Source organism: Chionomys nivalis, chromosome 25 (assembly GCF_950005125.1).
Source record: "Chionomys nivalis chromosome 25, mChiNiv1.1, whole genome shotgun sequence".
Taxonomy (NCBI): Eukaryota; Metazoa; Chordata; class Mammalia; order Rodentia; family Cricetidae; genus Chionomys; species Chionomys nivalis.
The window spans coordinates 6,114,749-6,138,126 of record NC_080110.1 but is presented as its reverse complement, the minus strand read 5'-3'; the positions used below and the strand labels follow the sequence as shown (position 1 = coordinate 6,138,126).

General features: G+C 39.9%; 1 protein-coding gene across 3 annotated transcripts in view; it reads right to left on the bottom strand.

The window, feature by feature from the left end:
* Anks1b (ankyrin repeat and sterile alpha motif domain containing 1B) overlaps positions 1–23,378 on the bottom strand; it is an 866,240-nt gene that overhangs the window by 583,653 nt on the left and 259,209 nt on the right. For all 3 annotated transcript variants that reach the window (XM_057757559.1, XM_057757560.1, XM_057757561.1), the window contains one exon: positions 22,098–22,263. In XM_057757559.1, coding sequence (XP_057613542.1) covers positions 22,098–22,263 — 166 coding nt within the window. The remainder of the gene's footprint in view (positions 1–22,097; positions 22,264–23,378) is intronic.

Genomic DNA, 23,378 nt, shown 5'->3' with positions numbered 1-23,378 from the left:
TCATAAAGCTAACTAGAAGAAATGGGTCCCTTCTCAGAAGCTGATGTTCAGGGATTAACTAGTAAGCAGAAGAAAGTCTGAAGGAATAAATATTTGTCACTGCAGCACAGTGTGTAAACTGGAGACGGCGCTTTCATTTCCCAGCCTCCCAAATAATCACACAGAAACTATATTAATTACAAAACTCTTTGATAAATGGCTCAGGCATATTCCTAGCTAGCTCTTACATCCTACATTAATCCATTTCTATTAATCTGTGTATCACCACGAGGCTGTGGCTTACTGGTAATGTTCTGGCATCTTTCTCCTTTGGCAAGTACATGGCATCTTCTTGACTTTGCCTACTCTCTCTCTTTTTATGTTTATGTGTTGCTTTTATCAGTTAATGAATAAAACTATTTTTGCCAATGGCTTAGCAGAGTAAAGCCAGGTGGGAAATGCAAGCAGAGATAAAGAAGAAAAGAAGGTGGAGTCAGGCAGATGTTATGTAACTGCCAAAGGAGAAAGACGCTAGAACCTTATGGGTAAACCATAGCCTCGTGGAGATACACAGGTTAATAAAAATGGGTTAATTTAAGATGTAAGAGCTAGCTAGAAATACACCTGACCCATTGTCCAAACAGTATTGCAATTAAGAGTTTCTGTGTGATTATTTGCGTCTGGGAAGGCGGAAAATGAAAGTACAGTTTCTGATTTCAGCAGTGACCATTCTTGGATTCTCTTATTAAGCACTTGTACCTCAATGCTTACCATAAATTTGTTTGCTTGTGTTCTTTGTGGTGTTCATTTTGAGTCCTATCTGAGGTCACAGAGTTTCCATTCATTATTGTCAATAAATTTTTTCATGCAGATTTTCTCAATGGTCCTTGTATTCACTTCCTTCCACAGCTTTCATTTCCTTCCACAATGGTGTATGGACCCAGTCTGACCAGACAACACACAAGCATAATCCTTCTAGGCTCAGTCCCCAAGCTTCATATAAAAGTATCACAGACATTGGAGATAAAGTGGTCTTTCTAGGAGTACATCCTAGTAGTCAATGCTTATGTGAAAAATTAACTTAATGCCATCAGATCCTGTTACAGTTTCATACTCACACAGATATCATTTCTAAACTTTACTTATATTTATTATCTATCCTCCAGTCTTGCTTTCCACTTCAAGCCTGCCTTTTGGGAAACTTCAGATTCTGAAGGTTTTGATTGTTCTTCATGAAATCTTGTATCTACTCAAGTTGCCATGTCTAAAACCAACTCATGTAAATCTGTGCAAGCCGTTTTGTTCAAATAGGCATTTAGTATTAAAGAAACACATTGGTTAGACGCAGCAGTCAATCATCTACAGTCTCCCAGCCCCGTCTTTCACAGGATCCTGACTTACTCATTTCCACAACTATCTTTAACCCTTTACCAACTGATGCCATCTATTCCGCCAGTCTCCTGGGTTCTCATCAGTTCGTTTCTTCATCTTAGACATCAACACCCATGGTCTTGTAACTCCCTAGACAATCATGACATTCACTCTTGTGCCCCTGATGCTTTACTTCACAATCCAGGTTCAATCTCAGCTCGGAAAGATTTATTCCTTTAGATATTTGTGGTGTTGCTGGCAGACAGTTTGCTGCTGTCGGCTTTATTTCCAGATGGCCTCAGATGAGATCTGATTTTCACCTCCCTCCCACAAATATACTGTTTTCAATGTCTGGCCATCCCAACGAAGGTCTTGACCTAGCACCAGCTTGGAATGACCTGAAGAGTCACAGAAGTTTGAGTTCCTTGGAGCTGCTTTGGAAGATGTATTGTGACTGCGTCACTTCCTGACATTTTTACCCTTTCCTTTGTCCCTTCAATAAATATTGTTTCCAACAGCACTCACTAAATCTGTATGCTAACATCTGTCTCAAAGTCAGCTCCCAGGTGGATACATTCTGAATTTAATCTAATCCAACTGCCCCTGATGGTCCCTTTTATAATTTTTAACAACAGGAACTCATTACAGACAGAGAAAACAATACTATTGCTAAAATTAGGTTAACAATGTAATATGTGCTCACAAATTGTTCATGTTCTGAAAATAACTACATCCCAAACTACCAGCAGTTACTTCACCAAAAGAATAAATCAATACATGTATAAAACTCATAATTCGATACCTGCTCGATCTTTCTATCGGGGTATGTGAAATGCCTATTGCTGCTCTGCTAAAGAGACATAGTAGTAAAATGACTCCTTAAGACTTACTGTGATACTCATGGATTGGTACATCTCTCCACCTTCCTCAGAGAAGCACCTGTTTTTAGTAGATGATTGACACAGAGCCCCTTACTTGGTCAAGGAAAGACTGTCAGAACCAGAGGCCATGGATGACTACAACTCCCAGCAACTGAGACACCATGAACATAACCTGTGCAAGCTCAAGTCAGGCAAAATCCAAGCACAGAGAGGGATTGTGGTCATGAAATCCAACTCGCAGCTGAGGAGTTAGTTATTGGTAATTGGTAGCTGCCAGAATTTGAAGTTTTTTGTTTTGTTTTGTTTTTCCCAAAGGTATGGTCCCTGGTCCATAGAATAAGCTCCAGTCAATGGTCACAAACCCAAGATATATCCAGTACTAGGTAGACCAGATGGCTTTTAAAACCTAAGGACACAAAGCTTGTTGGGTACGGAATGAGGGGTTGGTCTAGGAGGAATTGAGGGAGTAGTGGTTGAATAAGATCAAAACACAATGTACGAAACTTTCAAAGAACTAATAACATACTTTATTTAAGAGCACACAGTTCAGATACTGCTGATATGGTTAGATTTTTCTATCCCTTGCACAGGCAAAATGGAGTGGAGACTCATAGAGTTAAAGCCTCATTGGCAGAAAGGAACTCACGGTTGGGAAATGTACAGAGACCACTGCATCCATGTTCACCAGGAGCAAGCCGACTAGACAGAAGAGCCAAACTAGTGTGTAAGAGGCAAGAAAGTGTGACAAAATAAGCGAAACTTTCTCTCTTTACTAAGAGAACCAATGACTTATCTCTTAATTAGTTTAAGCTGAAATTGCTTTCAAAGATTTTCTGATAACTGAAATACCCTTTAAGTGGCAAGGCAAGTATTATTTGGTCCTAATGTACTTTTTACTAAATTACTTGAATCCATGTGGTAATTTCACGTTTAGAATTTATGCAGTTATTTACACTGGAGAGTATGCTGATAAAACATTAAGTCATACAACTACAGAGTTATGTAGTTTTAGATAGTTCACTTCCTGAAATATTCTCTTAAGTTTGTTTAGCCTCAGTTTTGTCTGTTTATTAAAGTTTGATAAAACTATCCGATTAAATTATCAATGCCATCTATTTTTGCTTTCAATTCTGCTAATATCTGTTGAGTTATGCCTGGAAATCACTATTACAGAGAAAATTATATGTTTTGCTGATGTCCTAGTCATTTTAATAAAACAATTCATTATATCATTTTATGTTTAAAATTTCTTCTGTGAATTTAATTAATATATTTAACTTGACATTATTTATTTGTATTTTATTTTTTCTTGGTCAGTATTGTTTGAACCTTTTCAAGTGCAGATTAATTTTTTAATTGAATATGTTAGTCCTTTACTTTAAAATTCATTCCTCTTAGCCGGGCGGTGGTGGTGCACACCTTTAATCCCAGCACTCGGGAGGCAGAGGCAGGCGGATCTCTGTGAGTTGGAGACCAGCCTGGTCTACAAGAGCTAGTTCCAGGACAGGTTCCAAATTATATTAGTCAAAATCCTATATTCTAATATATCATGCATTAATAGCATGAATATTCATCAATATTATAAAAAAGTATAACAAAACCTTGCATGAAGTGTGAGTTTGGGTTTAATTCAAAGTCCTACCTATTTTGTCTTTTAATGTTTCAAGCTTAGGTAGAATAAACTATTAGATGTAAAATTGCATGTTTACTCCTTAGTATTATATTTCCTTAGGATTATCATTTTATTGTTTTGTTGTATAATATCTAACCTCCAATTAAATTTTAACTGGTGATACAGCTCTTCAATGCCTTTAATTAAGTTGACTTTGCTTTATATATACTCGTGTGTGTGTGTGTGTGTACACAAGTGCGGGTGCATGTGATCATGTATATGCATGCATGTGGAAGACAGAGGTCACTATTTCTTCAGACAGGTTTCTCGCTAACCCTGTAGCTTGCCAGTTTGGATAGACCAATTGCCAGAGAGCCTCACAGATTCTCCCATCTGTGCCTACTTAGCTCGGGGGCACAGGCACACGCTGCCATACCTGAGTTTTACATGGGTGCTGCAACACAAACACATGCTGTCATACCTGCCATACCTGAGTTTTACATGGGTGCTGAGCATGGGGATCCAGGTTTCCATGTGGGCATAGCACACGTCTTCCCAGCCACGCCATCTCCCACGCCCTGTATTTTGCTTTATTGTTCCATTTAAGAAAGATTCTGTTGCTCTGTCTCACGAGATCAATTTAAAAAACAAATAGCAACAGTTTTAAAAATTACATTCCACATCATCTCCTCTTTCATTAATTATATTTTCCTTTTGTGTGTTTTTTGTTTCATTTTTTTAATTTTTTTTTTTGGTCAATTTTCTACGTCTTTTTCCTACTGTTAGAGATATTTTAATTACTAAGTATTCCTTTGTTCTTTTATTTTTCCACTACTGGCTGAAAAAATACAAATTATGTTTCTAATTTTCAGCGGTTTAATCTTAAAAATATTTTATAAAAACACATTTAATAAAAGCAAAACATTCCTTTATATCTTAGTTTCTCTAGCTCATTTTAAAATTCGTTCACTCTATGACTATGAACCACTCTTACTCTGTTTTCATGGCCCGAGATTCTAAGATGCCCTGCTGCTCACTCTCATTAGTGGGGCTGACTTTTGGCCCAATTTCCAATGAAGCTCTTTTAGCCTCCACTTCCTATAAGTATGCATTCTATCCATGGCTGTCTCCACTTCTTGGCCAAGTTACTAGCTGAACAGCCATTCGGGTCCCACCTAGCTTGTGTTTCTGTTCCAGGCAAGCATGCGAGCATCTTGCTTTTCAGAATGCTAGACTCTAACATTTTGTATTTGCTCTTCACTTTTGGGTTGATGCACTGGGTGTAGAAAACAGGAGCAAGGGTTCTGCTACCAAAATCTTCTACAGACCTTGCCGGGCTAAGCAAGCATATTTTGGTAATCAGAACCACGTTTACTTTAAAAGTGAACACAATTATAATACATGTATACCAAGTCTTCATATGCATGTAAAACTATGAACAAAAAATAAATAGAAGAAAAAAGTATACTAGATTGCTAGTTATTCTGTTAAGTAGGATATAAAGAAAGTATATTTTCTTCTTTTTGCTTTGTATGTCTTAGGCAAAAGTTTTATTAAGATAATTTATTCAGTTTTATAATGAGACTGTAAACATTCATAAATGCTACTTAGAGGAAAATAAGCATTAATTAGCAGCGGTGTTAAACTTTTTAAAATAGCAGCACAAATCCAACAGGATTTCCAAGAAAAATAATTAAGAAAAAAGTACGTGGATTCATAGGTTGAAGACATTCTGCATCATTGTGTCTCAGGACTGAGACAAAGTGTTCTCGCCCACAAGGTAGCAGAGTGTTTCAGTTGTAACGATGGCCCCAGATCCCCACACATGCCGGTGATTAAACATCAGTTAATCTAGTTCACTGTCCTGTTCAGACATAGCTTTTAGCATCTCACTACTCTCTTTTCACTTTCTCTATGCACAGGCAAGAGACACAGACAACAATAATATATCGGTAACGAGTTAGATGGTTCTATGGAAATTAAGAGCATTGAAAACCATGTGATTAAATGGTGTCCAGTTTTCCCTCATGCTCTCTATATAAGTGGAAGAATAAGCTGTCCACAAAGCACGGGGGTGGCGAAGTCAGACAATGATAAATATAGTTGGTTATACAATGATGGTCTGCCTGGATGCCTATTGTGTCTATTATTTTATGCAATGCATTCAAGCTAAAATTTCTATTATTTTATTTGCCTTCATTTTGTGTGAATCTTTTTATTGTTTTTATTGAGCTATATATTTTTCTGTGTTCCCCTCCCTTCTTCTCCCCTTTCCTTCTGCCCTGTCCCCATGCTCCCAATTTACTCAGAAGATCTTGTCTTTTTCTATGTTCCATACAGTTTAGATTCATGCATGTCTCTCTCAGGGTCCTCACTATTGTCTAGGGTCTCTGGGATTGGGAATTGTAGGCTAGTTTTTCTTTGCTTTAATGTCTAAAAATCACTTTTGATTGAGTATTTATGCTATTTGTCTTTCTGTGTCTGGGTTACCTCACTCAATATGATGTTTTCTAGATCCATTCATTTGCCCCCAAATTTCAAGATGTCATTGTTTTTTTCTGCTGTGTAGTATTCCATTCTGTAAATGCACCACATTTTCCTTTTCCATTCTTCAGTAGAGGGGCATTTAGGTTTTTGTTTTGTTTGGTTTTTGTTTTGCTTTTTAAGACAGGGTTTTTCTGTGTAGCACTGACTGTCCTGGAACTCACTTTATAGACCAAATAGGCCTTGAATACTGACATCCACCTTCCTCTGCCTCTGAGTGCTGGGGTTAAAGGTGTGTGTTACCATTCCCAGCTTTTTTGTGTGAGCCTTGCACGTCTACTGAGCCTGGAGGCACAGAATCTTTAATAGACACTTAGATGAGTAAGTAAGTGGTTGTACAGAAACGGAAGCAACCCAAACAGCAAGAAGAAACATGGAGGAAGACCTGTGAAGCGAATCTACAAGAGACAGATGGTTTCTCGATTAGTGTCAGTACTCAGGCATCTGAACTGGCCTGCCCTTGGGGACCTGACAGGATTCATCCTCAGCTGCAGCCATTGAGAGCACCTACTGTGCGCATTCACTATGTTCCCTTTAAAAGGTGGGCCCTGCCCACTTCCAGTCTCTTTCTCTTTCTCCCTCTCTTTTTCTCTTCTGCTATTCTGGCCCCCAGGGACCAGTCCCTGTCCCTCCCACCCCTCTTTTCTGCTCCCATTTCTGCTGCTTCTCTCTCCTCTTCCAGTAAACCTCCTATGTGAATCCTGTTGCATGACTTCTCTTAGCGGCTTTTTTTTTTTTTAAATTACAACAAAACATTTTTGAATTCTCATTCCTTTCAACAAAGTATTGATTACTTTTCTCGATTGCAATATTATATATAATGACAAATATGACAGTTTGATAAATTTGTAAATATGTTGCATTCTTAACTGAGGTTAAATATTTTTAACTCTCTACTTTTGAACTATTTCAGAACACAAATAAATTTTATCTATTTCATATTTTAAAATTTTTCCTCAGAGATACTAACAGAACCATCTAGTCTAGATTTCTCATATGTGTGTATTCTAATGCACATATAAAATGTAATTCACTGGGTAGAATCTCACGTACAGTAAGGATTGATATTAAATTGTTCCATGTGAATGTATAGTGTGACGACAGCTGTATGTCAGTTAATTTGGTTAATGCTTCTTAAGTGTAGGAGTACATAAAGGGAGAACAATTTTAGCATAATCTGAAATGAATGATAGAGAGAGCATCTATATAAAAAAAACAGAAGTAAATTAGTGAGCTTGCAATACACATATCTGGCATGTCTAGACAACACAAGGATGGGAATAAAGGTGTTAAATATAGGTCTACAAGCACTAGGTAAGACTTCTGCAAGATTATATTTTCAGAATAATATTATTTCCAGTTTAAAGCAGCAGTAACTGGACAGGAGAAATTAATAAGAGTAATTCCATGCAGTAACCGCTTCATCGTTAGAACGGGCTGAAACTCAGAAACTGTGAAGTCCCATGAGCTGCAGTCATGTGGCCTCTTTTAGGGGCATTTCAGATGGCTCTGTCACACAACAGTCAACACTATGGGCTCTGAAAATGACTCACATCAAGGCTTCAACTCGCACACAAAACACAATCATCAAAATGAGGATATTCTTGCAACAAACCCAGAAAGCACATGTGCACTCTGTCTAGAGAAGATAGAAGAAAGGATTTTGAATGCTTCTGCAGTAAAAACGTGGAAAATGTTTAGGAGACAGAGATCTTTAATCTAATCACATGTTAGATGTACATATTGATCATGTGCTACCAAATTCGCATGCACAATTTTTGTGTTTATGTATAAAATTTGAATATTCTGAAGTTTAAGCAAAAATGTTCAAAATTTGTGTCTTTTTGTTTTCATTGAGCTATACATTTTTGCCTGCTCACCTCCCTTCATCCCCTCTCCCTTTTATCTTACCTATGGCCCCCACACCCCCAATTTACTCAGATACTGGTTTTTTTTTCTCCTTCTTATGTACATCCATGTATGCCTCTCTTTGCTGTCTAGATTATATGGAGTTGTGGACTGTCTTTTCTTTGCTTTATGTTTTAAAGTCACTTATGAGTAAGTACATATTTTATTTGTCTTTCTGTGTCTAGGTTATCTCACTATATATGGTTTTTTCTAGATCCATCCATTTGCCTGGACATTTCAAGATGTCATTCTTTTTACCTCTGAGTAGTTCTCAATTGTGTAAATATACGACATTTTCTTTATCCATTCTTCAGTTGAGAGGCATCTATGTTATTTCCAGGTTGTGGCTATTATGAATAATCCTACTATGAACATAGCTGAGCATCTATCCTTATGGTATGATTGAGCATCCTTTGGGTATATCCCCAAAAGTGGTATTGCTGAGTCTTGAGGTAGATTGTTTCCTAATTTTCTGAGAAATCACCATTGCGATTTCCAAAGTGGCTGTACAAGTTTGCACTCCCACCAGCAATGGAGGAGTGTCTCTATACCCCACACTCTCTCCAGCATAAGCTGTCATTGGTGTTTTTGATCTTGGCCATTCTGACAGGTGTAAGATGGAATCTCAGAGTTGTTATGATTTGCATTTCTCTGATGACTAAGGATGTTGAGCATTTCCTTAAGTGCCTTTCTACTATTTGAGATTCATATGTTGAGAGTTCTCTGTTTAGGTCTTATTGAAGTTTTTCTGGGAATATTTGTTCTTATGATGTCAAGTTTCATGAATTCTTTGAAAATTTTGGACATTAGTCCTCTGTCTGATGTGGAGTTGGTTAAGATATTCTTCCATTCTGTAGGCTGCTGTTAAAAATTCCTGGACAGCCAAAACAATCCTGTACAATAAAGGACCTTCTGAAAGCACCACCAACCCTGACTTCAAACTCTACTACAGAGCTACAGTAATGAAAGCAGCCTGGTATTGGCATAAAAACAGACTGGAGGACCAAGGGAACATAATTGAAGACTAAGATATTAATTCACACACTGATTTTTGACAAAGAAGCTAAAAGTAGAAAATGAAAAAAAGAAACATCTTCAACAAATAATGCTGGCATAACTGGATATCAACATGTAGAAGAATGAAAAATTGATTCACTCAGCAGATATTTACCCAAGGGAAACTATGTGCCATAGTGAAAATCACTTAATCACTATGCAAAAATATTGTTTTAGGGTTGGGGCGTAGTTTGGTAGTGTTGCCAGCATTCACGAAGCCTTGGGTTCCATTCCCCAGTTCCACAGGAATCAGGTGTGTGCCTGTAAGCCTAGCACTCAGAAGGTAGAGGGAGGAGGATCTTACATTCAAGAGCATCCTCGACTGCACAGGAAGAGTCAGGCAAGTCTGGGATACATGAGACTATGTCTCAAGACAAAACAAACAAACAAACCAACACCTTTTCATGACTTAAGTGACCCTTCTCTTTAGATGTGTCATTATTAATTTACCATCGTTCATTTTGTCTTTTGGGTTGCTCTAATTCATCCATTTACTTTAGAACGATTAGAACATTCAATAGTGCCTACAGGTGGGCTCATACAGGTTCGCTCATGAATAGTAAACAACTTCCCAAAGCTTTCCTTTTGAAAAGAAAAAAAAAATTCAAGATTTATCTTGTGAAGCTAAAGCAAACAAACAGAAACCTCAAGACTGCAGCCTTCATTAATTGGTTAATTAATTGCAAATATAGTTAAGAATATGGCCAAATCTTCTGTTTTCAAATTCTAGTGCTCTCATTGGTCAGCAAATTCTGCACCATTTTATGACCTGACTTTCTTATCTGTAGAATAGGAATGAGAGTAAGGTCTTACAAACTAGTTTAAAATCAAGCTAATATTTATTAACTATTCTAACTCATTACTTATTTACTCTTTTACATGAATTGAGGCTGGGAATTGGGTAGAAACTATGGCTGCAATGATGCATAGCAAAATTTAGGATAATAGAAGTCAAATAACCGAAACCTTAAAATAACTGTATCACTTTGATCATAAGATTTATCGAGGAAAGGAATATTATATAACGCACTAGAGGGGTTGAAAGGAGAAGCATACACATTTTTCTGGGGCTCAGGGTGTATGGGTGCCGAAGGGGTTTCCTGAGGAAGAACATGAGCTAAGCATTCTAGAACACCTGAAGTAACTAAGAGGACGGGTACGTAAGTTGGAAACTGGAGAGGCCAAAGGTTAAAGCTACTGAGTGTCTAGAAAACAAAACTATCAAAACAATAAAAAAGTCAGAACTTCTCATTAATAATTTGGGCCATTTTTCCAAGACCACAAAGGGGTTTTACCTGGAGGAGTAGTGCAATCAGATTTATACTTGTGTTGTTAAGGCAAGAAGACAAATAGGACCATTTGTGGCTGTTAATATAATCCATTTTGTGGCTATTAACATAATCTATAAGAGTGAGTGGTTACGGCAGAGAGTAAGAGAAGTCAGTAGGTTTCAGAGAGAAAATAAGGACCAGAATTATCCTATCACTGATTCCTCGAAGGGAAAAAAAAAAAAAAAAAAAAACCGTAAGATTTGGTGTCTGGATTAGAGAGTTGATGGAGAGGTAGGTAGTAAGATTGACATTTGGGTTGCTGCTATTGAGTAAATGATTAATCCTTTTACCGAAATCAGAAACATGATTCCAGGAAGAGATTGGCAAGTTTAGGTTGGAATATATGCACTAATTTGGGTGTCTTTGAGGCATAGGAATAGCTATTTAATGGATAGTAGATGGACAGGAAAATGGATATATGCATAGGCTTTAAATTAAGAGAACTGCTTATAACTATAAATAAATATTTTCAGATCCTCAGCATATTGATTGTAACAAAAGCCATGCCACACATGAAATCACCTGTGTGGGAAGGGAAAGAGAGAGAGGGAGGGAGGAAAGCAGACAGACAGAGAAAAACAGAGAGAGAGAGAGATTCATCCATAAGTGCTGTGACTCTAGAGAACCTTAACGAATACAGATAGACAGGAAAGAGTAGCTGAGTGACCAGTATGTTTGAGAAATTCCTATCGGTCAGTTGTTTTCAATGTCAGCAGTGTTTTGCTTTTATTTTCTAAAAGAAAAGAGAGTATATTTAGACAGTGATCCACATGTTCAGGAGAAAAAGACAAAGAAAAACTCAAAAGGTAGGGGCTAGTAGACATCTCAGTGGTAAGCAGTGTGACCAGCTTGTGGAAGGACAGACCTGGGTTTGATTCCCAGAACATTGTGTGTTTAAGAGGACATACCACAAATACTACTTTATATACAAACACACCAGAGGGGAGAAGGCTGAAGGAAATGATAAAATTGCTAAGGCAGAGACTGGAGCACAGAGGATACAGCTAACAGGGAGAGAACACTCCCACCTATATTAACAGGAGGGACAGTCAGAGGAAGGAGTCAGGGGTAGTTCTCTCTGTGTGCAATTCTCTCCATGCCCCTGCCTCTCTATCTTCTCTTTCGTCTTTTTGTTTGTTAGAGACAGTCTCAGGTAGCCCAGGCTGACCTGGAAGTCTTGATTCTCCTGCTTTCATCTCCAAGATGCTGGGATTACAGCTGTATGCATTCTATGTTCTTTGTGAATTAAAATATGAAACCAGCTACCAAGACAAGGAAGGAGAGCACCTGGAATCGGAAGACATCAGAGAAGCAGTGGGGGACTGCCTGAATTTCAAGGGCATGAATTAGTGAATTAAGTAAGACCTCGCTCGTTACTATACACAGTCTGACTTTATAGGGAAGCGTGATCCCAGAAGGTAGGCAAACCATAAAAGCCGATGCCTTCATCTTAGTGAGAGTTCACTGTATTTTCAGAAGTCTTAATCAATGACGGATGTTACTCCATTCAAAGAACAGGTGAAACTCATTTGGGGTGATTTCCTTCCTGTTTAGGATGTTGTTTTCAAAGTGCAGCAAGCTTCCATCAATGCAAGCAGACACATCTGCCTTATCAAAATGCCCACATGGATAAAGAAGGTGGCGGCTAATGGACCAGGACTTCACCGTGCACATGGGACGCGTGGCTTCCTTTCTGTTTCCCTCTGTCAAGCCCCTTGTTACCAATTTATCATGTAGATAACTGACTTAATAAATGGCTACAAAACCACTGAGCACCGAGCAAATGCCAGATAAATAATTGCTAGCTGATAAAAAATGGTTCTTATCAGAAAAACCAATATTTGTATGTAAAAGGATGTTTCCAAGGACCTTAAAAATAGTTTGTTCTTTTAAATGAGTTAAACATACCCACAGAAATCCTGTTGACATTGCTCACTTCCTTAGCAGAGATAAACGTCTGTCCTGATACAGCTGGAATTCTTTTAATTTAAAAAATGTGGCATTAGAGAAAATCTTCAATATCTCAAACATAGATAAATATGCATAGATATAATAGATTTGTAACCATAAAAATAACTTTACATTTGTATATAAATACATGTGTAATCATTTAATATATAAGTAAATTTTACATATTAAATATATATTTATATATCATTTATAATATTCAACATATATTTATCATATTATATATCCATGTTTATATGAATATAATGTGTAATTATAAATATAAAATCTATATATGATGTATATATAATACACATAAATACATGTTTAAATATTTTAAGTTTATAAATAAATTTTTCAATATACTATAAATACATATATATGAATTTATATATTTATATACTAAGTATATAAATATAGATATTTACATGGTTACAAATTCATTCCAGAAACCCTTGCCCTCCATCCTGCCTATGTCAGTTGACAGAAAATGTGCAATGGGGTGTGGAGGATTACTTACAGGTGACACTTCCATTTCAGGCAAACCATGGTCCAGTAAGCACATTAGCAAATCCAACAGTGGTAACTAGGACCCCCACTATGCTGGCGTGTCACTATTGAACATGGCCCCCCCTTTTTTTTTAAATCAGAGATCATCCATTCTCTCTCAACAGGATTGGAAACAGTCTTTGCTAGTGTTGTTATAAATTGCTCATTAATCAAAATGGATTTATTGAGCACCCATACTGTGCAAAGCCTGCACTAAGTGATTCAAAATAACAGGTTGCTTAGTTACCGCAAAATGGAAAAATTCCCCTGTGAAGGATAAAATCAAATGAAAGGCAGACAATAAAACATCTTCTTTGATGGCATCTGACTATTACATAAGAACTTTTTACTGCTGTTACAGCCATTTCTTTTGAAGATAACTCATTCATTAATTCCTTTTTGTTGCTGTCGTTCATTTATATGACTCATTCACCACCATCAAAATATACTGTCCTCTGCGTGAGGAGAAGCAGACAATTTAATAGTGGCAGCACAAATGGGAATGTGATCCATCCTTACTTTAGGAGCCCAGTATTATTATTCTTACTCCATATGAAATCCATAGGCATTGAGGTACTCGCAAAGTATTCCTTAGAGAAAAACTCAGTTTATTGGTTGAATCATAAAATCTGGTTGAATATAGATAAACTACTGATTCACTTTCTTATTAAAATTAAACTAGTAGCTATGGTAAAAAAAAATTGCTCATCTGCTTAACAAATACAGAAAGGGGACAAATATACACACTTAACTGTTATTTTCAGAAGAGATACATTTTATCTCTGAATGGCATTGCCAGTTACCAGCCAGGAGGGATTCTGACCGTGCAGAAAGACCCATACATGCTATTGCATGAAACATGTGTGTTCAGTTACAAAGCTCTGTTTTAGATTCACAGGGACATGGTAATATAGCAGAAATGCATGGCTTATACAATCAAACTTTCCTTTCTTTAGTTCTGTTGGCTAGGGGTCTCAGAAGGAGGTGTGGCCGGACAGATCTTGTGAGGTCCAAGAGAAAGCTCTGCTCATCAGACCTCTTTGCTTGGTTTGTGGAGGGCCATCTTCTTTGTGTGCCACCTACATTGCCTTTCCCTTTTCCTGGGTTTCTGACAGGCCCGCCCCGTCTTTTGTCATTGTGGTATCACATCCTTGTCATCTACAAAATCGACACCAGGGAACCGCACAATCCAGTTACTCCCCCGCCAAACACCAAACAACACAGCTCCTGAGCTTTGGTGTAAGTTTTCAACTTTCTCATGTTTACACTCAGATTCATAGCAGTCCTCTACTCTATCTGCCATAGGTTGGACATGCTTATAAGGCCTACTTAATTACCGTATTATCTCTATGAAAATGTTATCTCTAAATTCCGCTAAGATCCTAGGGGTTAGGATGCAAACTTTTAAAGCCCCCTTGGTGTGCAGGATAAACAATTCGATCTCTAGATGTTCCTTCAAAGAGCTAACTATCTATCCCTCCATGGCTCTCTTGCCTCTTGCCCCTACATCTATCTAACATTTCCTCAGTTGAGACTGAGATCAGGCAGCATTTGTTGGAAGTAGGTTACACCTCATATCCCTCTCCTACAACCCAGGAGTATGTGGTTCTACTTCTTGTGCTTACTAACCTTCAAATTTCCTAATTTTTAGTACTTGCAGCTCAACTCTGTTTCTTTGGCAACACTAACACAATGCCTGGAACTGGAACACCGGTGGAACTCTGTGCATGTTTATTGGATGGGCAAGTGGGTCGTTTCTTCCTCATTCAGTTTGGTACTTGTAGCATCCGTGCTATGTGTGCTACAGTCATGTAGCACCTATACTACATGTACTATGGTACTACGCCTCACCTGTACTATATATACTATGGTACTATGCCTGTAGCGTACCACGCTGGGTAAGGGGCTGGAGATTGAAATACATACACACGGAGAGACAGAGGCTGGAACTTTATCCAGTAAACCACAGCCTTGTGGCCATACACAGATTAATAGAAATGGGTTAAATTAATATGTAAGAGTTAGCCATAAGAAGCTAGAGCTAATGGGTCAAGCAGTGTTTTAAATAATATAGTTCTGTGTGATTATTTCGGGAGTCTGAGCAGCTGGGAAACAAACAAGCGGCCTCTCTACAACAATTGGCACTCCAACATGTGCTAGCAAAATCCACATAAAACCTGAGAAAGCTTGGAAAGGAATTCTAGATATAAAAGAGCAGGGTTAGGCATGGGCATTTACAGGTGGAGGCCCTCAGTGAGATTGGAAAGTAGGGACACACTGAGAGATCGCCCTCGGGAATGGTGAGGGTGGACTGAAGATGGGTGTGTGTCTGTGTGTGCTTTCAAACCCAGACTCTTGCCTGATAGCAGTTCCAGGTGGCGCAGGCACCACAGGAGGCACAGTTGAGATCAGGAACTATAGATTCTCTCTGAGGCATACCCTCCAGAAGACTGGCCAGCCGGAAAGTAATAAAGAGGAGGTTGGAGGGTGAATTGAAAGCCTCAAAAAAGATCGAATGTGCACAGATGTGTTTTCTTTCTTTTTTATTTTTGACTGGAGAAAGACATTTGATTCTGGGGACTGCTAAGAAAGGTATCTTGACTTTAAAAATGTGTTGGTTTGGAAAAGAGGTAGGTTCTGCTTTTGTTTCCACCAATGAACCTGTGGATTCATTCTAGACTAACATGGTTTGATGGAACAAAATCCCCTGAAATGTCGCTGAGAATACCCCTAAAGATACTTCCCCCAGTACACAGCAGGGAGCAGTTCACAGAGAACAACGCCCAAATTCCCTAAATGATTCTTTACTGGATGTTGCGGACCCGGGGAACGAGGACGAGTGACATGAAGGTGGCAACTTGGACCCTTTCCACGATTCCTGAGCGTGAGCCTGCTTCCCAGAGTCCCCGTGGGTGGAGAGGTGGCAGCTGGAGCAGAGCTTCATGGGTGGCAGTGGTCCCTGGCTCTGCATTCCCAAGAGTTTGCAGCATCACAGACATGTCACCCCAGCCCAGTCGGTGCCCAGCCTGGTGGAGCTGCCCCAGCCGAGAGAGACACTGGGATCCCTACTGCAGCCTCCTCCGTGGCAGCCAGAATTGCCATCAGCCAGATGGCTGCTGTGACTATCTTGTAGCCTCTAGCAGCATTTAATATTATTCATATGGAATGTGCATATTTGCTAGGGCATTTTCCAACTTGCAGGAGCAACTGGATTTTTGTGGGCTTTGCATGTGGTTAGTTGCTCTCCTTTTTCCCATCATATTTGTGCCACATCTGAGCCAGTAACGATGGAAGAACATTAGGTCTAATTATATAGAAAAGGGGGAGATGTTAGGGACTGTGGGCCCACAGACCCTGAATTTCCTGTAAACAACTTGTTTTTCCCATGCTTGCTACTGCTCTTAGCAAACAACTCGTTTTCCTGTGTTTGCAGCTGCAGATGCTCCCTGATGGCAGGGGAGTGGTTTCTGGTGGCTTGCAGCTGAAGGATCTCCAGATCTAGGGTGTGGCTATTGATCAGGGAAGGCACTACATAAGCTGCCCTGGAACACAATAGAACTGGCATTCTTGTTTCAAGGATGACCCATGTTTCTGTCTGTGCGTGTATGTGTTTCAATCTCCAGCCCTTTCCCGCCTCACTCACCGTCCCATAGTGAGGCGCTACAGGTACTTATCTGTATTAGGAGTTGTCCTGAAAGTCCTATCTTTGCTCTCACAGAGGGGAAAGGTCAGTAACTCCAAGAGAGATCAGCTCCTCCCCCAAGTTCACCAGCTCACCAAGCTGCTCCCAAAGGAACAGCACAAAGCTAATCATAAGCCATAAAGTACTCAGAGCAGTGAGAGACTTGGAAAGGGTAGGATCCATGAAACCTAGAGACATGGGTTAGCTGAATGGGCAGAATGGAGCAGCGGTGGAGTAGGGGGTGCGCACTGTTTCTAATATAGCCAATAAAAACACAGCTATGCTGCTGTTGTCTAACCAGCTATGGCGCTAACAACTAGAGAGCAATCCTTTGGGCGCCCCTGTCAGGAATCTGCATCCTTGTTTATTCCTATAATTTAAAAAAATACATAATTTCCATTTTAATTCTCGACTCCCCACTGGTAGAATTCATAAACACAGCCCAGAGCGCCGAGCACAGGTCTTAGGAATTCAGCTGGTTCAGCTGGTCAAGCTGATTTCTATATAAACCCAAGTATCAACGACAGTAGGGGGAATCATATATCCATGGCAAATTAAATCCAGCCCCATTTAGAATAAAACAAAACAATAGCAGCTCAGATAGTCGTAGGAGTCTGTGTTGTCCAGAAGCAGCTGGACAGAGAACTTCTTGTGCTGCGGTGTAGTCAGCGCGCTGGGCAAGGCCAGAGAGAGAAAATCCCCTTTACTTAAATGCGGGCAGAGTCTTGGCCACAGGAATGATGCCTAAGCCACAAAAGGGGGTGCAGCTTCTGCCGATTCTCCTTGGGGTTTGTTCTTGGAATCATATTCACATTTACCCAAGATATACCATGAGCAATCCAAGTAGGCCACGGTAGATACGGAAGATAGGATGTTTGTTATTTTTTTTATTTATTTGAAATTAGCCCAGACTGATGTGAAACTCACAGTGTTGCCAAATTCACAGTGATCCTCCGGCCCCAGCCTCCTAAGTATTAAGATTATAAGTCTGAGCCATCACAACTGACGTGAGGGAGAGGGTCCCCCTCAGAGTCAGTGCAAGACACACCCAGCACAAAGGAGATTTAATACTCTGGAGGGGCAGGCAGATAGGGGTTGGGGTGGGACGGGGGGCTGCAGAGACGGCAGCAATAGAAAAAGAAAGCAAGCACCAGCAGGATATTTTGTTTTTTACAGGAGTGGATTTTTAAGGAGAGAAGGGGAGTCTGTGCTACGGTGAGTTGGTAAATCCTGACTGGACACCTTCACCAAATAACGAATTTCGATTGTTGGACCTTGGTGTTTTGTTTCAGGAATGAGTCAGTGGCAAATTAAAGGAAAAGACCTTGGGGGTTAGCTTGGGAATGTAATCTAACAGTCGGGGTGGCGGGTGGGGGGGAGAGAAGGGTAAAAGTCAAAACCTGTCAGAGCCATGTTTGCCATGCTGGGCCCTGTGTTTGCCAAGCTCTGGCCCGTTAGAGCCCTTCACCTGGCCTAAGAATGGATATTGTACACAGATTCTATTACAGTGTTTAGTCAAGATGCCCTGGCATAATTACTTGGAACAGCAAGCAAGAAACTCCTGCAGAGCCATCTCAGAACTGCAGCTTTAAAAGAAAAATAAATGAGTGTGTGTGTGTGTGTTGTTGTTAACTAGGTCTTAATGTTGGTTTGTTCTGTGTGGTGGTCAATAACCAGAGGGGATTTTGACACCTGGAAATGTGGTGTTCCAAAACTTGTGGCTTTAACATTGTGACTTCTCGGGAGGCAGGAGCTGGGGACCCTAAAATAAGTGACAGTGAAAGATGAAAAGCTCAAGGGGAAGCGGACAGCCCTGACTTCTCTCGTGTCTTTTCCTTAAGTATGGTTCTTTCTCAGGGACAAAACTCCAAGAGTCGCTCACTCAGCACAGACATAAAAAAACAAGCAAAAGTACAGAGTGAAATGTCAGCCTCCCACAAGCCAGGAAGAACGCCCTCACCAGTAGCCTGGTCATGCTGACATCCCAGATTTCCAGAGTGCAATATGGTGATAGAATGGAAGCGCTAGACTTTCCACTGGTAATGGAGACACTGATCTTCAGAATCCAGCCTGTACTTCATGAGGAGAAACATGCCAGTCACAGAAGGTAAGCAAGCAATCCCCACGCCAAAGCAAAGCTCCCAGTTTATATACAGCTTGCCAGGTATCCAGCTAGGGCCCCATCGTCACAGTATCCTTAGCATCAATTGTTCTCCATAGACTGGAGATGGAGCGCAGAGTTAGGAGCACTTAGCATGCACAGTGCCCTGGGTTTGACTCCTACCACAGAACAAAATAAATTAGTGAAGGTTACTTTCCAAATTCCCTAGGTGAACAATCGCAGTGGACACACTGTGGTAGAAAGGTGATCCTCGCAAAATGGAACCAGCTAGACTTGCAGATTCAGGAACAAAATCAATTACTGCTATTGGTATAAGTTTAGTGATGTTCAGACAGCATTAGACACACATGCAGGCATTCTCTCTTCATAAACTGAACCTTATGCTTCCAGGACGCTCTTTCAGGTTACTTCCAAAGAAATCTATGAAATATTACGTCTTCACATATTATACAATCTGACAAATTTTACTGTTCACTTATCAATCCCCGTACATCTATCAGGGCAGGGCTCTTTGGGGTAGGTTTTCCTCTAACATATTGCTTCACAACTCTGCAGCTTTGATCAGACATGTAAGATAGATGTTCTTGTTAGGAACACTCTGTGCCATGCTCCTGTTCCACCCTCTTCCCTTCTACACCATGTTCTGACATTTTCTTCTTCTCCTCTTTCCCATTCACTAAAACTTCCTTCCACTGAATTTAATGTCTGATAACGTCTGCCCATCCATTCGCATGATGTGTGGACCATCTTCTGCCATCCCTAGAAATTTCCATTTTCATCTCAGATACACCCTGGTGGTTTCTTTCCAAGCTTCTCTTCCTGAAATTACGTCATTTTGCACTCTGCATCTGACAGCCGCAGTAGGTGAAGTCCCTCAGGTGTGTAGATTTCCCCTTATTTCTGCTGCCTCTTGGTTGAGGCTCCTTTCTCCTCAGGCTTAATTATTTTAAACTGCCAATCATAATAGGGAAACTATTTAATGGAATGATTTGGGGCCTAAAGAGCATAGAGTGTCCTGCTCTCCTTTCTGAGGATCATATTTGTTTCTGACTGGTGCCTGACAGAATTGCTTTATCCTAAATTCACTTCTCAGAACTTCTGTGTGAGATGAATTTGAGGTGCTAACCTGTATAGGGGCTAGCTTAAAGCATGAATTCCTCGGGAATCTCCCCCTTTTCTACCCATAATGAAACAAGACATTGAAGACTTTGGGGTGAAGGTGTGAGGCCGCATTACTTGTGACTACTCTAACGGTGTACCCTTGGCATCTAAGCCTATGGAGGCCAGTGTTCACAGTAGAATGCTCACACTGGGCCGTCAAGGAGATCTCTCTCTGTCTGAACTCATTGCTTTAAGCACCACTTTTCAACAGTATGTCCAGCAAATTCCTTAGGACCAAAGCAGCTTTAACTGCTGCACTGGCTTACCACACAGGCCGAAGCTTTGTGGCCTGTCTCTCTTATGTGCTGATAGAAGGGGCTCCAAAGCCAGGCGTGGTTCAACCCATTTAATTTTCTCAACTTTTTTTTTTTTTTGGTGCCATTCAGAAGTTTTTCTTCCATTTATTTTTATGCAGAATTCCTTGTTTGCAGCAGAGAGCTGACTGGATCCTAGTCAGTCTTGGTACCTGGTGACATCTCTCCTTTATCCCAAGGTCCTTAGATTCTAGAATACTTCTGTCCCATCAAGGGAACCTATTAGCCTTTGATGGATAGCTAGGAGAAACCCACCTTCCATGCTTGCACTCCTTCCTCTACCGTCACTCTTGACCCCTCCCTGTGCCTGTGTCTAGGTAGAGTGCCCTTACAGTTTTGCACATTTTGCTATATTTTCCTACCTCAGTGGGCCACTCTCAAGTCCACCATGTCCCTTGTTACCTCTCTTATCATAAGTTCTGGTGCTCACCCACTTCTACATACGCTATGAGCATTGGTCTTTTCTATAGTGGTTTGTCAATCACTCATCCATAGCCTGTGCTCATCTGATCTTTGGCTACCCTTACATCTTTTCTGATTGTCAAGGTCACATGAGGACTATCTGACATTTCTTAACACCCTGTTCTTGGTTCACAATTCCTGCCTCTCCTCGTCACCTGACATAATGCAGCACTATAGCACACAATGAAGAACCACTCAGGCTCAAACCCCAGAGCCATCCCTATTAACACACTCCTGTGCCATCATCTAATGTGTCAGGGCCTCCACTTCCTCGGTTTTAAAGTGATGGACAATGTTAATAACTCACAGCATCCTAAGAGCTACATGACGTTATACACATAAAGCACTTAGAACACATAGTAAGTACCTCAATTTTTAACTACTTTCATTACCATGTTTTTACTTTATCCAAAAACTAACTTTCTTCTGTATGGTTATGATTTACACAGTACCCCTACTTTAGCACAACTCAAAGTCTATTTGTTCATCTCTGTGAAATCTTCTAGTATACTATCCATAATGGTTTTTCTGGATTTTACTTCAATCCCTCTATAATTCTTCCATTCATTGCCCCCAGTACATGCCAAGTACCGGGGTGTGAACCAAGAGCCTTGCACACACTAGACAAGCACTCTGCCGCGGAACTATGCCTCACCCAATTTGCCATCTTAGGCAGAAACAAACCCATTTGGAAATGCAATAGAGTTTGCCTATAATAATAAGCACACTCTCCTCCTTCCATCTCCGGACAAGGAACGTTGGCATTTACCTAGACTATCGCAATGCCAGCATCCACCCACCCACCCAGTTCTTGCTCTGGATGCTTCCTCTTCAGTAACTCCCTCCACCAGAAAAGACTTCCAACCTTTAAACTAGACCAAGTTATAAAAACGTAAGGTAAATTTAGTAACCAAGGACCCAAAGTATGACATCCCACCAAGATTCCTAATGATGTCGAACAAAGCAGGGCCATCTCCGTGAAGAGCCCTAAACCATTAGATTTCACATCGAAACCCACGGCTTACCTGTACTCACTTGAAATGCAAAACTGAGCACTGGGACTACCCTGGGACACTTTTATGTTGATAATATAGCATGACATAAAAAATATTAATGATGCGTCTTCAGTTATGTGAGTATGCAAATCGAATTGGCCAATGGTGAGTAGGAAAAATTACCAGTTCTTGGAGAAGGTGCCCTTGCGATTTCTAGGGAGCAAGGTTTCTTTGTAACGGCTGTGTCCATGAGATCACAGAGAAAGTTCTCACTTTCCGAAGGAAATGTGTCCTGGGAGGCCGATGGCACCATTTCCATGGTGTGATTCCTCTTCTTTGGATAAGACTCCTGAAAAGGAGAGGTAATGAAGAGCTTTTTAATAAAAACACAGCCTTGTCTGATTTATAGAAATCAGAAGGGTAGCTGGGTCCACCAGCTGTTGCCAAATTGGCTAAGAACTGATGCTCTGTCTATTTGAAAAGGTTCTATAACTATATGTTGTTATCACTGGTAGCTTGAAAGAGTTCTTATTCGGTAAGCCTGAGTTTCCATTAGACAGTAACAGTCTGGATCTTCCTCTGTTATGTATATCTTCCTAGCCACAGAGTAAACAGCTTCAGTCAACAATCATTTCCCAGGCCTTCCTCCTTGCCTGCCTCCTAGAGACAGCCATTGAACTCACCTTTGGCCAGTTAGACACAGTAGAATTCTGGGGAAGGCTTCTGAAGAAATAGTTTTCCCCCAAAGAAGATTGTGAGGGGGGCTACTCCCCCTCGGATCCTCTCTAGGGGGAGGGAAGACTTTGTGTTTTACTATACTGCAAACTCAAGAACAAAATGATAAAAATCCAGAAGCTGCAACATTAAGATAAAAGTGCCTGGTACCCTTATGATATCATTGAGTTGCTAGAACAGACCTAGCAAAAGCTTCTTCAGGCTTTGTAAGTAAATATCAACATCCTTATAAGTCATTGCTGTTTGAGTTTACACTCAGAATTGTAAGTATCCCACCACCCATCATATTAACATTTTTCTTTGTAAATACTGTCAACTATATAACTAATCCACTATGGCTAAGACTTTTTAAGGTAAGGATATAATTTATATCCAGATTATTCAGATTTTATGCTAGTAATTCCTCAATATAGTCTAAAAACACAATTCAATTAATTGTATAACATCTCAATTTCTTATGAATGATGAATTAACTAGTTACCAATAATTATTGCCCATTTAAGCATACGTGTTCTTTTCTTAATTGGTAACACATAGTCCTTGCTCTCAGGGAGTTCATAGTCTACTTGAGAAGACAAATTACCTGCATGATGGATTTCAGAATGAATAACATTTTATTTTTTTCTATGTGTTACTTTATAAAGTGCACTTCTTAACTGGGAAACAAATAACAAGAAAATAAACTCATTTTCAGAAAATCTTCCAACATCTCTTCCATGGTTGATACAG